Source organism: Colletotrichum fructicola (assembly GCF_000319635.2).
Source record: "Colletotrichum fructicola Nara gc5 chromosome Unknown KSG_Nara_v1_contig05, whole genome shotgun sequence".
NCBI lineage: Eukaryota > Fungi > Ascomycota > Sordariomycetes > Glomerellales > Glomerellaceae > Colletotrichum > Colletotrichum fructicola.
The window spans coordinates 4,970,524-4,985,511 of NW_027094055.1; the positions used below are offsets into that span (position 1 = coordinate 4,970,524).

The 14,988-nt window shown below is 58.7% G+C and overlaps 5 protein-coding genes across 5 annotated transcripts; 3 read left to right on the plus strand and 2 right to left on the minus strand.

The window, feature by feature from the left end:
• Positions 1–1,021: 1,021 nt before the first annotated feature.
• On the minus strand, positions 1,022–2,946 carry Khsrp (Far upstream element-binding protein 2; the record flags this gene model as incomplete). The annotated part of the gene is made up of 4 exons (XM_032021169.1): positions 1,022–1,131; positions 1,186–1,366; positions 1,417–2,837; positions 2,901–2,946. The coding sequence occupies 4 exons, from the start codon at positions 2,944–2,946 to the stop codon at positions 1,022–1,024; spliced, it is 1,758 nt and encodes a 585-aa protein (XP_031881765.1).
• A 3,708-nt stretch (positions 2,947–6,654) lies between these two features.
• On the plus strand, positions 6,655–8,838 carry PRM1 (Plasma membrane fusion protein PRM1; the record flags this gene model as incomplete). Its single annotated transcript, XM_032021170.1, has 1 exon — positions 6,655–8,838. The coding sequence occupies one exon, from the start codon at positions 6,655–6,657 to the stop codon at positions 8,836–8,838; it is 2,184 nt and encodes a 727-aa protein (XP_031881760.1).
• Positions 8,839–9,958: 1,120 nt separating this feature from the next.
• Positions 9,959–12,330, plus strand: trp-3 (Tryptophan synthase; the record flags this gene model as incomplete). Its single annotated transcript, XM_032021171.1, has 4 exons — positions 9,959–10,006; positions 10,126–10,213; positions 10,272–10,342; positions 10,399–12,330. The coding sequence occupies 4 exons, from the start codon at positions 9,959–9,961 to the stop codon at positions 12,328–12,330; spliced, it is 2,139 nt and encodes a 712-aa protein (XP_031881763.1).
• Positions 12,331–12,591: 261 nt separating this feature from the next.
• Positions 12,592–13,404, minus strand: CGGC5_v010133 (mitochondrial 54S ribosomal protein bL28m; the record flags this gene model as incomplete). The annotated part of the gene is made up of 1 exon (XM_032021172.1): positions 12,592–13,404. One exon carries the CDS (start codon positions 13,402–13,404, stop codon positions 12,592–12,594), a length of 813 nt encoding a protein of 270 aa, XP_031881720.1.
• A 418-nt stretch (positions 13,405–13,822) lies between these two features.
• Positions 13,823–14,929, plus strand: CGGC5_v010134 (Uncharacterized protein; the record flags this gene model as incomplete). The annotated part of the gene is made up of 2 exons (XM_032021173.1): positions 13,823–13,963; positions 14,018–14,929. 2 exons carry the CDS (start codon positions 13,823–13,825, stop codon positions 14,927–14,929), a joined length of 1,053 nt encoding a protein of 350 aa, XP_031881748.1.
• Positions 14,930–14,988: the final 59 nt, after the last annotated feature.

Genomic DNA, 14,988 nt, shown 5'->3' on the forward strand with positions numbered 1-14,988 from the left:
CATGAGATTCGATTGAGGCGGAATTACTATTATACAGTGTGCTTTTTCTTTTCCATCGTCAACCCGCCTGTCCTTGCCAACCTCATCTGCCGTAACATGGAAATGGGGAATCAAAAAATTCAGCTGTAGCATGAGAAAGGAAAAAAGACGGTCTGGTATCATGTCCACAAAGACCATGGAGCTGCACTGAACGGAATACGCATCCATACGATGAAGGACGTCATATAGCCTTGCTTGAGGTGTCATTGACGACGCAAACCCACGTAGAGATTCAACCGTGATACGATGCTGGTGTGATGGAATCACTCGGCGAACGAGTTGAACGGCAGTCGAGATGATCGCTTACGCCGATAGTGGCAGTCGCAACTTTCCTCAGGCACCAAAGCCCAAGCGGTATCTTGCATCATGACCAGCAGGAGTGTCTCGGAGCTTCACCATGGCCACCTGCGAAGGGAAATATTCCACGATAAACGAAGAACGCCACCGGTGTCAGATTCTGGAGCGTCCAAGTCCGAAATAGTGTTCCAGCCTTCACACAGGCGAAAAGAGCGTGCATCAAGGACATTTGGCAGGAAACCCATGTCGTCGCAAAGCGTCATTACGCACCGTGTCCATGTCAGGGTCGAGGGTCCCGGTCATGCCAGTCAAGGAACATGTGCAAGCGAAGAAGTGCCATCATCATCGTCAAGTGTCGAGTGAGTTCAGTGCATCGGAAGTCAACGAAGCAGGACCATAGGCAGTCCTTCATCTTCCTCCTTGTTTGCGATTCCCGGTTGTTGATGTGTGTCCAAGTATAACAAGTAGGACGCTGTGCTGTTGCAAGTCCAGCGGATGAAAGTTATCAGTCGTCGAGAATGAGAATGAATCGTAAAATGCGATGCGACACGCCGGAGTCAAGGGCATGTGCACCGCTTCAGTATACGCAACGCGAAAGGAAGCATCATGTCGAGTCCATGGCAAGTGATCAATCACATCACGTAGGCATGGTCTCCACGAAGTGGGCGCACGCTCAGTGCCTCCTCTATGAAGCTCCCGGGGGTGCAGCACCTGGCTGGCCTGCTGCGCCGCCTTGTTGCTGTTGATATACGAGGGACTGGTACCACAAGGCAAGGTAGTTCTGGTAGCCTCCGTCTGTTGATTCATTAGCCACTATCACGGGTGCCGCAACACGTTGACATCACTCACACTGGGCATAGGGGTCCGCGCCATCGGCTCCGGCTGGAGCTTGCGCAGCTGGGGGATTAGTCGATCCTGATGCTGGTGGGTTAGATCCCTGTTGAGAGTAGCTTCTGTCACTGTAATCCTGGTTCTGGCGACCGCGACCACCACCGCCGCCTCCGCCACCGCCTCCGGAGTTCTTCTGACGCTGCGATATGTTAGCATCTGTATGCTCCTTCAGTATCTATGCCAACTTACAACGGCATCAACCTTCTCTTCGATTGCTTGCTTTGCACGGGCGATGCTATCGCGCGAGCCGATGAGAGCAATTTCGCGCTGGACCTCCCCTGGTCCTGAAGATTGGGCAACGTTGATCTTACATCCGGTACCGTTCTGCATGTCCCGAATGGTTTCACCACCTTTGCCGATAATCATACCGACAGCCTCGGAAGGAACGTAAATAGCGTCGTGAATTTTGTCGGGACCTCCAGCCTGCGGGCCAGCATCTCTCTGATGACCACCATCCTGCCTGGGCGGCTTCTTAGCCGGGGCGGCAGGCTGGCCGTCATTTCGACTATCGCTGTCCACAATCTCCATGATGAGATCCTTCGCTTGAGCAGCAGACTCTTGCGAACCAATGAGATTGACAGGTCGAAGGCCGTTAACGCTCTTAGACTCGCCGACAATGTTGATGTGGCAACCAGATCGCTCCTGCAAGTCGCGGATCGTCTCACCGCCACGACCAATAATGAGGCCAACGGTTCTATCGGGCACCATAATCTGCATACAATCTTCGCCGTCTCTCAAAGCAGCGGCGCCTGCGGCTGCTGCTGCTGCACCTGCGCCGCGGTTGTCGCGAGGAGCTCCCTTCGGGTTCGCAGCGCCGCGGTTGATGGCCCCCATGCCGCTGTCTTCAATGATGCGGTTGATGGCGGTCTTCACCTCACTGCGTCGAGCCCTGGGGCCGGTAATCTTGCACTGGCGGAAGGGACCATTGTCGCTGGACGGGAGAAACTGCACCCGGCAGCTGGACTCGGATTCTATTCGGCGCAGATTCTCGCCTTGGCGACCAATGATCAGTCCAACGAGACTGGACTCAATCTGGATAGTCTCGGCGTTGTCATCGCCGCCGCCGCCGCCGCTGGCTCGGAGTGGTGACCGTTCTCTGGCGTTGGAGTTGCGCGGCGAGAAGGCGCGACCACGGGGGCCTGGACTATAGGACCGTTCGCGACCGTAATCGCGAGGACGTTCGTCGCCGCGTCGTTCATCTCTGTACGGGTTGAAGTTGTCGCGGAACTGGTCGCGACGGTTGGGAGGCGAACGAGATCGCGAGCTTCGGTGGTAGCCTCCACGAGAATCCTGGCGCGGAGGCTCGTTGGAGTAGACGAGGGGTCGGTCGTAGGAGGCAACGCCCTTCTCAGCGGCAAAGGCCTTAGCTTGGGCGATGGCGTCGGCGATGCTCACAGTGCCAGAGTTGACGGGCCGGATAGAGCTCAGATCGAGACTGCCGCTCGCGGAGGGCTGAGGCAGCTGGTAACCTCCGCTTGCGCCGTAAGGAGGCGCACTCTGCGGCATTGGAGGGTATGACGGAGGTTGGGCACCGGGAGGAGGAGGGTATCCAGGCGGCATGCCAGGCTGGGATTGGGTGGGTGTCGAGGACGTGCCTCTTTGTGCTGCGCCTATCGAGGCGAGGCGTTAGTTGGGGATGTAGACAAGGCGCGGTTCATGTTTCGGGTACCTACCTAGGGCAGCAAGGATGGACGAGATGTCGCGGGGTGGTTCGGCCATGTTGGCGATTCTTTGATGCTTCACGATCAATAGAGAGGATGGTGAGTTGTCAGGTCAAAGGAAGTCGTGAGGTTGAAGGTCTCGTGGGTGCGCGAGTTGGATTTTCAGTGCGACACGATACGAAATGGGATGTGGATTACGAGTGGGCTTGATCAGGTGATGAAGGACCGCCGCAATCTCTTTATTGTCGCGATATCAGAGGAAGACAAATCAATGCAGTATTCTTCTTGGACGACGCGATGATGACCGTACTGATGTTGGAAACCCGCGACAATGCCCTGATGTTGTCGGTTGGAGAGGAAGAAGGGCAGGGCAAGCTGAGGGTGAGAGTTGCAAGGTTTGACGTCTGAACGAGACCGCCTGCCGAAAACAGAATGCGCCGACCTTCAGCTGCGATGCGCGACAGGAAGGAGGGTCCAGGGGCAGGGCGGGCAGGAGGTTGGAGAGTGGCCCCTAGTGAAAATTTGGAAGAAGCGGACTTATGTTGCTCCTTGCCGTCAGAGAATGAGGTACTGGCCCGTGCATCTGCTTAGCTAAGAAGCGGGAAGGTGCACGTGCCCTCGCCCAAGTCGTCGCTTCTTCAGCGGCGCAGCTGCCTTCCAAGGCCGGCGGTGAGATAATTGCGGCCAAGTTTTTGTGCTCAGGAAGCTATCTACCTACGTCACCTCTGTCCAGAGCTTCCGTGACTGACTGATTTCAGTCAGGCAAGGCGCAGTCAACTCCGGCTCAGAGCATGAGGAGCTAGGATGACTGCCACTCGCACGCCTGAGTGAGCAAGAAACTCCACGTGAGTTTGCGACACTGCAGACGATCCAATTCATGCCTCGCATGCAAGATGCGGCCAGTCAGTCAGTCTCAGGCGACTCAGTCCGCAGCCATGTATGGTGGTGCAGCAGCCCACGCATAGCTGCTGACAGACTGGACCGAACGGCTGAATAGACCATCATCTTACGATACGAGATTGTTTAGACGCGCCGCAGCTAGAGGAGGACCATCCGAATATCTCATCTAAATATTCGTCTTACGGCCCCGTCCCAGAGACCGCAAGCGCCGTCCTCATCGTTGGCGGTTCGTCGTCCGCAGCGTCTGCAGCGAAGCGCCCAACGTCGCAGAGCGCGGGCCACCAGCGGCCAATCATTCTCTCGTAGCGTCAAGACTTGAGACGACCCCACAGAACAAAAGGAAGCACGGGGCACTGGTGAGTTCTTGTTTGGTGGGTCCATCGCCAGTTGCCGCAAGAACCCTCCGATGGAAATGCGCATCGATGGAACACTGAGCAGGCAAGCAAGGTCCATGGAGGAATGCAACTGACTGTGCAACTACCTACCTAGCCGGTGCTTTCGGACACCTTCCATCCTTCCTTCTTCCGATAGGTGATGGTTAGCCGGGGCAGTAGCACTGGAGGAAGAAACTTGGCAGGTACAATGTGAATGAAGTCAAGGTGCCGCTACTGCCTTATCAGAGGTGTACCTGCCGTGCCTGCACCTGGTCCTGCACTTGCCTCGATGGACCTGCCTGCCTAGTCTCTCGTACCTTACCTGCCTTACCTTACCTTAACCCATTTAGACGAACTGCCTGGGCATTTGAAGGGAGGCACGATTTGTGGGATTGCCTTAAACTTTCCTGCCGTCTGACCAAGATCAGCCTCCAAAAGACCGTTCCTGTCGCAAACCGGTTTTTGACCTGCCGTGGTTGTAGTGGCAAATGCTTGGCACTGAACATCAACCATGCCCCATCGCCCACCCGCGCCCATCGCCATCGGCCGACTTGCCTTTTGGTGGAAAGGTCTGCCCAGCAAACACATCCACACTTTTTGCCAAAACACCAAGGGTCCGTTCTCCATTCTTGCCCGTCGCTTGCCCAGCCAGCCAGTCTTTTCTCCTCTTGCCATCTCGTTGCAGGGGTCGTACCTTAGCGGCGTGAGCCGAATGGCGGCATCCGCATGACGATTGGACAAAATGTTTGTTCAGACGATGGGGGCCCCCCTGCAGGCGCCAGCCATCCGCCGCCTCTTTTCGTTCGCTGGCTGACGATCTTTACTCTGTTCCTGCTTTGCTCTTCCCAGTCACCATGACCCTTCGTGCAGAACTCCCCGGAAATCCAGCAAATTCAGAGAATTCCAGACCACCCTAGCCAGGACAACTCACCGTTTCTCTCGCCCGCATCGCACCAAAGCCCATCTTGCAAGGTCCGGCACAGCCACCGGCACCACCTGGCGTGACTCGCGACGGGGATGCGACTGGGCTTGAATCTTGACTGGGCAGCTTGTCCACGAGGTTATCGACGAGGAGGGAGGTCGAGAGGGCGCCCGGCGAGGGTGGCACGGTGGGCAGCGCCGTTGCCCAACAACCTTGCAGATGCCCTGAAGGTGGGCAGCTCTCCGCAGAAATGCCCCCGGCTTGCCAATGGCGTCAGAGTGCATTCTCGCCGGGAGAGCTTTGAACGAACCGGAGCCTACGAACGAGACCGGGTTCTGTTAAAATGCCATTCCCCTCTGCTGGCACCCCCGAATGGCGACTTGTGGAAAGATGGGCACCATTCGTCTGTCGCTCCGTGGTGTCCCCTTGCTCAGTGACTCAAACATCCATTTGTATATCACCCGCGAGTTCGCCCCATTCACGAAGCCGTCGACTGCTGGCTTAGACGAATGCTGGTGCTGCTTTTGCTTCTCGTGATACCACAACACCACCTCACTGCGCAAGTCAAGTTTCAAGCAACGAGCCTTGTCTTTCGACGAGACTCTTGTAGGAGCAACACACTCAACTCGGCACACACCCCGTAGTTATCATTTACCCTTCGCCAAGCGATCTCAACCCAGCTCAACTCTCAACCCGTCTCTCACATCAGCTCCAGCTCGGCCGCCAAGCGGAGCCGCAATACGAGCCTCATCGATCGAGTCAATCTATTCCGTGCGGTCTGATACGGCTACACAACATCGAGAGTCCCGTCCCGTCTCCCGGAAATATCGCTTTGCCTTAGCAGCGTTTGGGCAACCGCTCATCGCGACCCCGGACGGCGTCTTTGGTTGGCTGAGAGCAGCCGTTGAGCGCGCTTAAAAAAGGCTTCACCCAAGTCCTCCACCTCACCTTGCACCCGCACCCGCCTCTCTGCCTTTGCCTGGTGCCGCCAAACGGACGAAACAAAGGCTTGGGCCAAGTCCAATTTCCTCAAGGCCACGGCCAAAAGGGCCTTTGCAGGCTTTATTCCTTCTGCCTCGAGGTGTGAATCAAGTAAGCAGTCTTTCTTCTTTGATTTCGGGACCCATATCCCCGTCCCCCTGCTGCTGCGTGGCTGCTGCGTGATCCCACGGCCTCGACCTCGACCGTGTTAGTCGTGCCTTCCTTTTATTGTACTTCCTTCCCATTCACGACTCCCTTCTCTGCTACACCTCTCCCAACCCAAATTCAGTGTTCTTCACCTGCACCTCAAAGACCCCACAATGGATTCATAGAGAGCTTGTTCAGTACCAGTGCTTGACGAGATTCCTTTGTCAATTTCCTTCTTTCCTCTTTTTTCTGTCTTTGCCTCGACGAGTGATTCACCTAATTCAGTCACCACCACCTTCGACACATAATCCTCTCTACTTGTCGACCACCACCGCCTCCTCTCTTTTGGGACTTTTCACATTTTTTTCTCTCTTCTGCTTCTACTTTTCTGCTGGCCACGAAATTTTTGCATCAAAAATCTTACACCATCGATAGACTCAAGATGTTTACCTCGCGGAAACAACAAGAGGCCTACCCGGCCGTCCCCGACTCCCTGAGGTCGGACTCGCTCGAGATGTCGGAGCTTAGAAAGACCCAACAAGCTCGAGCCGACACCTCACCCTACATCACGCCCTATCTCGGCCTCAGTGCCAGACTTTCGCAAATCTGGATCAACCGCTGGACGATCCTCCTCTTGCTCGTCCTGCTCAGAATCATCATCCTCATCGCCAGCTTGAACGACAATGTCGACGAAGCCAACGCAAAGGCACTGTCTGCCTGTACGAAGGTGGAGGATATCGGCAGCGCCATGGCTTCCATGCCCCACTACCTTTCCGTCGGTGTCAACGAACTGTCCGCCAAGGGCATCGAAAAGACCCTCGATGGCATGGTCGCGGTGCTAGGTCTGGTCATCACCGGTGTCCAGAACCTCATCATCTTCGTCATCAACATGATGACCTCCATGTACACCTGCCTCATCACGGCCTTCGTTCACGGTGGTCTCGACGTGGCTTCCGATGTTACCAAGAAGGTCACCGATGCCATGAACAAGGCTATTGGCTCCATTACCGACACCATCGACGACAAGGCTAAGAGCTTGCAAGACGGTATCAACAAGGCGGCCAGTGCCATCGAAGACTCCGTCCTCGGCAAGGTTCTCCCAGACTTCCCCAAGGTCGACTTCACCGGCCCGGTCAGCGATCTGCGCGATATCAAGATCGACACCAGCGGCTTCGTCAGCGATCTCAACAAGCTCAACAACGACCTTCCCACCTTTGAAGAGGTCCAGAACATGACTGCCGAGGCCATCTCTTTTCCTTTCAACTTGCTGAAGCAGACCGTCAACGACGCCTACGCAGGCTACAAGTTCGATCGTTCTGTCTTTCCTGTTGCGCAGAAGCAGGCACTCACGTTTTGCTCGAACAACAACAACATTTCTGATTTCTTCCGCAATCTAAGGGACAAGATCACCAAGGCTCGCATCGCTTTCATCGTCGTCCTCTCCATCCTGGCCGTGTTGGTCATTGCTCCCATGGCTTGGCTCGAGATTATGCGCTGGAGACGCGAGCGCAAGACGGCCAAGATCATTGCCAACGGCCAGTACGACTCGATGGATGTCGTTTACATTGCTTCTCGCCCCATGACTGCGACTTATGGCGTCAAGATTGCTTCCCACTTCAAGGGCAAGCGCCAGATCATGGTTCGCTGGGCCATTGCCTACGCCACGTCTCTTCCGGCCCTCTTCGTCCTGGCTCTTGCTATCGCTGGCTTTTTCTCCTGCCTGTGCCAATACATCATCCTCAAGGCCGTTCAGAAGGAGGTACCGGCCCTGGCCAACCAGGTCGGCAACTTTGCCGGCGAGGTTGTCAACACACTCGAGGGCGTTTCAAAGGAGTGGGCCGACGATGCCAACGGCGTCATCCTCAACACCCAGAACGAAATCAACAATGACATGCTCGGATACGTCACAAACGCGACGTCAGCGGTCAACGACACCCTGAACACCTTCACAAGCACCATGACGCTCGGCCTTGAAACCGTCTTCAACGGCACCATCCTGATCAACCCCATCAAGGACGTCGTCCGCTGCACGATCGGCCTAAAGGTTGAGGCTGTCCAGAAGGGCCTTACGTGGGTCCACGACCACTCACAGATCTCGTTCCCCACGTTCGACAACGACACCTTCAGCCTCGGCGCTCAAGAGTCAATCTCGGGCGACTCGGACCTCAACACGTTCCTTGCTTCGCCATCGTCCGTGACCACCGACGAAGTCACCGGCGCCGTCACCCACGTCACCGACTGGCTGGAGCGCGGCATCATCCAGGAAGCCCTCATCTCTACTGGTATCCTCCTCATCTACGTCATCATTGTTCTCATCGGTGTCATTCGCGCGCTGGTGGGCATGGTCGTGCCAGACAAGGGCCGTGCTGAGGGTGGATTGAGGTATACTGGAGATGACCGTCCGGCCATGAGCCCGAGAAGCCCGTCGAGATCCCATGGCAACGACTCGCGATTCCCGCAGTTTGGCAGTGATCATTCTGCGGTCGATGACGAGCACTACTCGAGAGACATCCGAGACGAGAAGACGATCAAGAAGACCAGCATGGGGCGCGCGCAGCCCATGGAAGGCCACGAGAGGTCGAGCTCATACGGCCACTTTGACACTGCGTCATCTACAAAGTTTTAAGACGGTATCTATGTCGACAAAGAATATCGAACATGCAGAAAATACAACAAGAAAAAAAAGACAAAGAGGTTGGAGACCTTATACCTCCGGCCTGGCTGGATCTTAGCCGAGAGATACCCCTCATTTTACGACAGGTCTGAATAATACGAAGAGCATGAGATAAAAGGCGTTGGATCATGGTGGAATTTACCCCATGGTGGGGACAGGGAGGGAAGGTCGACTCAGAGATACCAACGGCTCAGTTGCCGCACCGTTTGTTTTCGATTCTACAACGGTTCTCATATTTTGCGTTTTGATTCCGCCGGAACGATTTGGTTCGTGGCAGCTTTGCTAGCTACCAGAATGTCTATTCGGTATATACCACTAGGTAGTTGAAGATTGAATATACTGCTAGCTGCAACCAAAAAATCTCAGGTGTCCTGATGGCCGCTGTGTCGTGATGAAACAGACGTGAAGTTCGCCGGCGGAGTTGGAGCAATAACACTCACCAACCACGACGGAGACGGAGCCGTTCGGGATAGACGTACCGAGGCGTCCTACAGTATTGGATGTGTGGGACATGATTTGGAGTCCGCGGCCATTGCCTGCCGGAGCGGCGACGGGCCAGATGGCAAAGTGATGTCTTTGAACCTCTTTTGGGCATCTCCGCCCCGCCGCCAGGGCGAATTGCGCTGTGGTGGGCTCCGCCGCTGGATGGCGGGGCAGGGGCCTGCAGGCCAATTGAGCCACTCAGGAGGCCAGGATTTGGACAAACAGGCCGCTTGCCGGCATCGGTGCGGTGGCGGGTGTGGGGTGCAGCTGGTCCCTGGGGGCTCTGAGGACGCTGTATCTGCGCAGTATCGTCACTACGGCGGGCAGCGGCCGACTTTCCAGCGGTTTGGGGCAGCCCAAGCAGCCCTGCGCTCAAGTCGGAGCTCCCGTCCGTGTTCCATCGACTCTGGCGCTGGCACCGTCCCGCCTCCCTCCGACCAGTGACTCCCCGATCCCCCTCCCCCCACGCTTGTCGGAATCATTCATAAAACTACCACCGCCTTTCGAACTTCCTCCAATTGACCCTCCACAAAGCGACAGCACCGAGTCAATTTCTTCCGTATACCCCATTGACAGGTTCATATTCAACATGGAAGGTCTTAGGCAAACATTCCAGCGCTGCAAGGCCCAGGGCAGGGTGAGTCTTTGCTGCTTCCCCCGGTCTCGTGCCCCGCGATCGCAATCGAGGGGACCCCGCGGTCGACACCGTCACCGCCGAGACGGAGCACAAGAATACTGAACTGACGATTTGAACAGTCTGCGCTTGTTACCTATGTTACTGCTGGTTACCCCACGCCGCAGGACACGCCCGGCGTCCTGCTGGCCATGGAGAAGGGCGGCGCTGGTAAGTATTGCCCCTTGTGCTGGGCCGTCGAAGAGGACAGTTACTGACACCGCGCAAGACGTGATCGAACTCGGCGCTCCCTTCACCGACCCAATTGCCGATGGCCCCACGATCCAGACATCGAACACTGTGAGTAGCACCCGCCAAGCAGCTTTTGAGGGCGCAGCGAGGACTAACATGCGCAGGTTGCGCTGCAACATGGCGTCACGATCGAGTCCACCCTCCAGATGGTCAAGGACGCAAGGAGTCAGGGCTTGAAGGCGCCCGTGATGCTGATGGGATACTACAACCCCCTCCTCAGCTACGGCGAGGAGCGCCTCCTGAACGACTGCAAGAGCGCCGGCGTCAACGGCTTCATCGTCGTCGACCTGCCCCCCGAGGAGGCCATCTCCTTCCGCAAGCTCTGCACCAAGGGCGGCCTGTCCTACGTGCCCCTGATCGCCCCCGCAACCTCGGACGCCCGCATGAAGATCCTCTGCAAGCTTGCCGACTCCTTCATCTACGTCGTCTCCCGCCAGGGCGTCACTGGCGCTCTCGGCTCCCTGAACGCCAACCTGCCGGACCTCATCGACCGCGTCAAGAAGTACAGCGGCGACAAGCCCGCCGCCGTTGGTTTTGGCGTAAGCACCCGCGAGCACTTCCTCAGCGTCGCCCAGCTCGCCGACGGCGTCGTCGTCGGCTCCCAGATCATCACCACCCTGCAGAAGGCCGCCCCCGGCGAGCTCTTCAACGACGTTGAGAAGTACTGCGCGTACCTCTGCGGCCGCAACATCCCCGAGGGCGCCGAGACCAACCGCGAGGTCGGCATGGTGGAGGCCATGGCCGCCGCCAAGGAGCCTCAGAACCCGACCGTCGACCACATCACCGCCGACCAGGACAGCGAGCTGGTCGCGCAGCTCGCCGCCATGCACGGCAAGATCCCCGAGCGCTTCGGCGAGTTCGGCGGCCAGTACGTCCCCGAGAGTCTCATGGACTGCCTGTCGCAGCTCGAGGAGGGCTTCAACAAGATCAAGGACGACCCGTCCTTCTGGGAGGAGTACCGCTCGTACTACGAGTACATGGGCCGCCCCGGCCACCTGCACCTGGCCGAGCGCCTGACGGAGTACGCCGGCGGCGCAAACATCTGGCTGAAGCGCGAGGACCTCAACCACACCGGCTCGCACAAGATCAACAACGCCCTCGGCCAGCTGCTGCTGGCGAAGCGCCTCGGCAAGACCAAGATCATCGCCGAGACGGGCGCCGGCCAGCACGGCGTCGCGACGGCCACGGTCTGCGCCAAGTTCGGCATGGAGTGCACGGTGTACATGGGCGCCGAGGACGTCCGCCGCCAGGCGCTCAACGTGTTCCGCATGAAGCTCCTGGGCGCCAAGGTCGTCGCCGTCGAGGCCGGCAGCAAGACGCTCCGCGACGCCGTCAACGAGGCCATGCGCGCGTGGGTCGTCGAGCTCGACACGACGCACTACATCATCGGCTCCGCCATCGGGCCGCACCCGTTCCCGACCATCGTGCGCACGTTCCAGTCCGTCATAGGCACCGAGACCAAGGCGCAGATGCTCGAGAAGCGCGGCAAGCTGCCGGACGCGGTCGTCGCCTGCGTCGGCGGCGGCTCCAACGCCGTCGGCATGTTCTACCCCTTCGCCAACGACCCGTCGGTCAAGCTGCTCGGCGTCGAGGCCGGCGGCGACGGCATCGACACGGCGCGGCACAGCGCCACGCTCTCGGGCGGCAGCAAGGGCGTGCTGCACGGCGTCAAGACGTACATCCTGCAGGACAAGCACGGGCAGGTCGCCGAGACGCACTCCGTGTCCGCGGGCCTGGACTACCCGGGCGTCGGCCCCGAGCTGAGCTCGTGGAAGGACAGCGAGCGCGCAAAGTACGTGGCGGCGACGGACGCGGAGGCGTTCATCGGGTTCCGCCTCATGTCGCAGCTGGAGGGCATCATCCCGGCGCTGGAGTCGGCGCACGGCATCTACGGCGCCATCGAGCTGGCCAAGACGATGAAGAAGGGCGAGGATATCGTCATCTGCCTGAGCGGCCGCGGAGACAAGGACGTGCAGAGCGTGGCGGACGAGCTGCCGAAGCTGGGACCCAAGATTGGCTGGGACTTGCGCTTTTAGATGAGGTGTGTTTAAAACGGGGGGCTTTTCACGACGAATGGACACAAAAACATTTGCAGGCGTAACGAGGGGATATCCATTTTACGGGGATGGGTTTTCACGGGCAATTCTGGGAATATAGCATTGTAGACCACAAAAAGACATAAGGGGGAGTTTCCTCCGCAGTTTTCATGAGAAGGTGTTTTGTACATATGATACAATGAGTTCTTTTTAATTCTTCCTCTCTTCGTGACAACTTGCTTCTTCCGCAGGCATACCGAATCATATCGTCCTATCAGACGGCCCGGCGTTCTGCCCCTCAATGTGCACCTCCTCGTACGCCTCGTCAAGCGCCTTCTCCTCCTGCGCCTCCTCGCCGAGCGCGAACCCGCCGGCCTCGGCCCTCCTCAGCGCCTCCTGCATCTCCAGCGAGACGCGGATGTGCTCCACGCGGTCGTGGTACAGCTTGTTCGGGTCCTCGCCCGCCCTGTCGGCGCGGATGGCGGCCCAGCTGCGGATGGGGATCAGGGCGGAGAGGTCCGGCACGGGGGCGCCGTTGCTGGTGGTCAGGGTCTCCTCCGAGACGCCCAGGCGCTCCCTCTCGGGCCCGCCGACGGACTCGCGCCAGGCGGCGGAGTTGATGACCATCCAGCGCAGCTTCCAGCCGCTGGGGCCGAGCTCTTTGACGCGGGCGGTTTTCGTCTTGGTGACGTAGGCGTCGAGGCCGCCCTCCTTGCGGATGGTGCGCAGGACGCGGATGGTGAGGCGGGTGCGGACCCAGGCGCCGAGGGCGTCGGACCAGAGGCGGCGGCGGTGGACGTTGGGGCGCCAGGTGCGCGGGGTGATTTGCTTGTGTTTGGGGGCGACGTTGTTGCCGACGCGGATGCGGGCGGAGCCGTAGAGGCCGGAGTTTGATTGTTTGTAGATGAGGCGGGGGCCGAAGGGGTACGGCGGCAGGGCGTCGGAGGGGAGGTTTTTGATGGGGATCGTTTTTGTGAGGAGGGTTGGTGTGGAGGAGAATTGGCGGAGGGTTTGTGGTGTGAGGGCGGTGGGTGTGGGGAGGGTCCCTGGGCGGAGGAGGGAGAGGCCGCGCATCGTGGGCGAGGGTTGTGAGGTTCGGTTGCGGTGGAGGAGTGCCTCGAGGGCAGGCGGGAGGGAGGGGGGTATCGTCGTCGGTTGGCGGGTGCTTCGTGATGTTCGAGGAATGGAATTTTTGGAGTTGCAGCTTTCCGTTCGGGCGGGCTGATGTTCCGCCCGTTGGTTGGAATTGGGGGGTGTGATTGGTTGGAGGGGCGGCTTGGTGGGGGCAGCGGCGAGGAGCTGGGTTAAAGTGGAATCAGGTGATTGCGTGTGGGTTTCGCGACCTTATCGTTGGGCCGGGAGCCAGTCCGTACTACCTTCGACCCCACGCCAGCCTGACGTAGCGAGCAGAGACTACCTAAGTTTCAGTGACATTCCGACAACCACAAATCAATTACTTTTACTCCGGTCAAGAGCAAGTTGGAAAGTCATAATGCTGCCCCCGGTGGAGGAGTCGGTCCTCCAAAATAACCCCGAGTTCGCGGCGCTGCATCACACCCTCACGACGGCCATCCTCAACCCAGACGGATCGTCAAAGAAGCCGTATACCAAGGAACAGTCCGCAATCCAAAATGTGCGAATGCCCTCAGTTTGAACCATCGCCGAATTCCAGCTGACATCACCCCAGGAACTAGCAGACCACACCTACACAACCGCAAAAGACCACCTCCTCACATCCGCCATCTCGACCACCGCGCCCCCGGACCCGAAACCCGCGCACCGCTCGCTGCGTCCCACATCCACATCCACATCCCAACAACCACCCTCACAGCCTTCACAGCAGCAGCAACAGCTACCAGAGCCCCTCCTCGACCTCCTCCTCCTCCTTCCACCGCTCCTCACCTCTCCGACCCCCCTCGACCCCGCCTCCGCCGCCATCCTGCTCTCCAACCCGCCCTTCTCCCAGCTGCAATCCCTCCTGCCCCAACTCGGCGAGCTCGTCTCCTCCACGCTGCACACCTCCGCCGTCTCCCTCGCGCGCATCGCCAACCCGTCCACGAACCCCTCCTTCCTGCACCGCACCGTGCCCGGGCTAAACGCGACCTACGCCAAACTCGAGACCGACGTCGCAGCGGCGCGGCACGCCCTGGCTTCGGAGCGGCTGCGCGCGGCGGCCGCGCTGACGGAGCTGTTGGACACGCACGCTGGCGCGCTGACGCTGCTTGTGCGCGCGCTGGAGGCGAAGCACGGGCTGGTCGCGCGCAGCCTGGAGATGCGCGCCGCGGAGACGGGGCTGGAGGCGCAGCGGGCAAGGGCGGAGGCGGAGGTGGCGAGGGAGGGGGTCGTGAGGGAGGTGTATTCGCCTGAGATGGTGGTTGCGCTGGGGAACTATGAGGCGCATTTGAGGGATGCGCGGATACGGTTGGAGGGCACGGTGGCGAATTTGAAGGCGGAGCTGGAGGGGTACGGGGTTGGAGAGGAGGGGAGGGGGGATGGGGGGAAGGAGAGGACGTTGAGGGAGATTGCGAGGAAGTATCGTGAGTTGGAGAGGGAGAGGGACGAGGCGTTGAGGGATTTGGAGAGGTTGGGGAAGGCGTGAGGGACATTGACGGGGGAGTTACGGAAAAATCGAACAGATTACAAAAGAAGCAGAGGTCA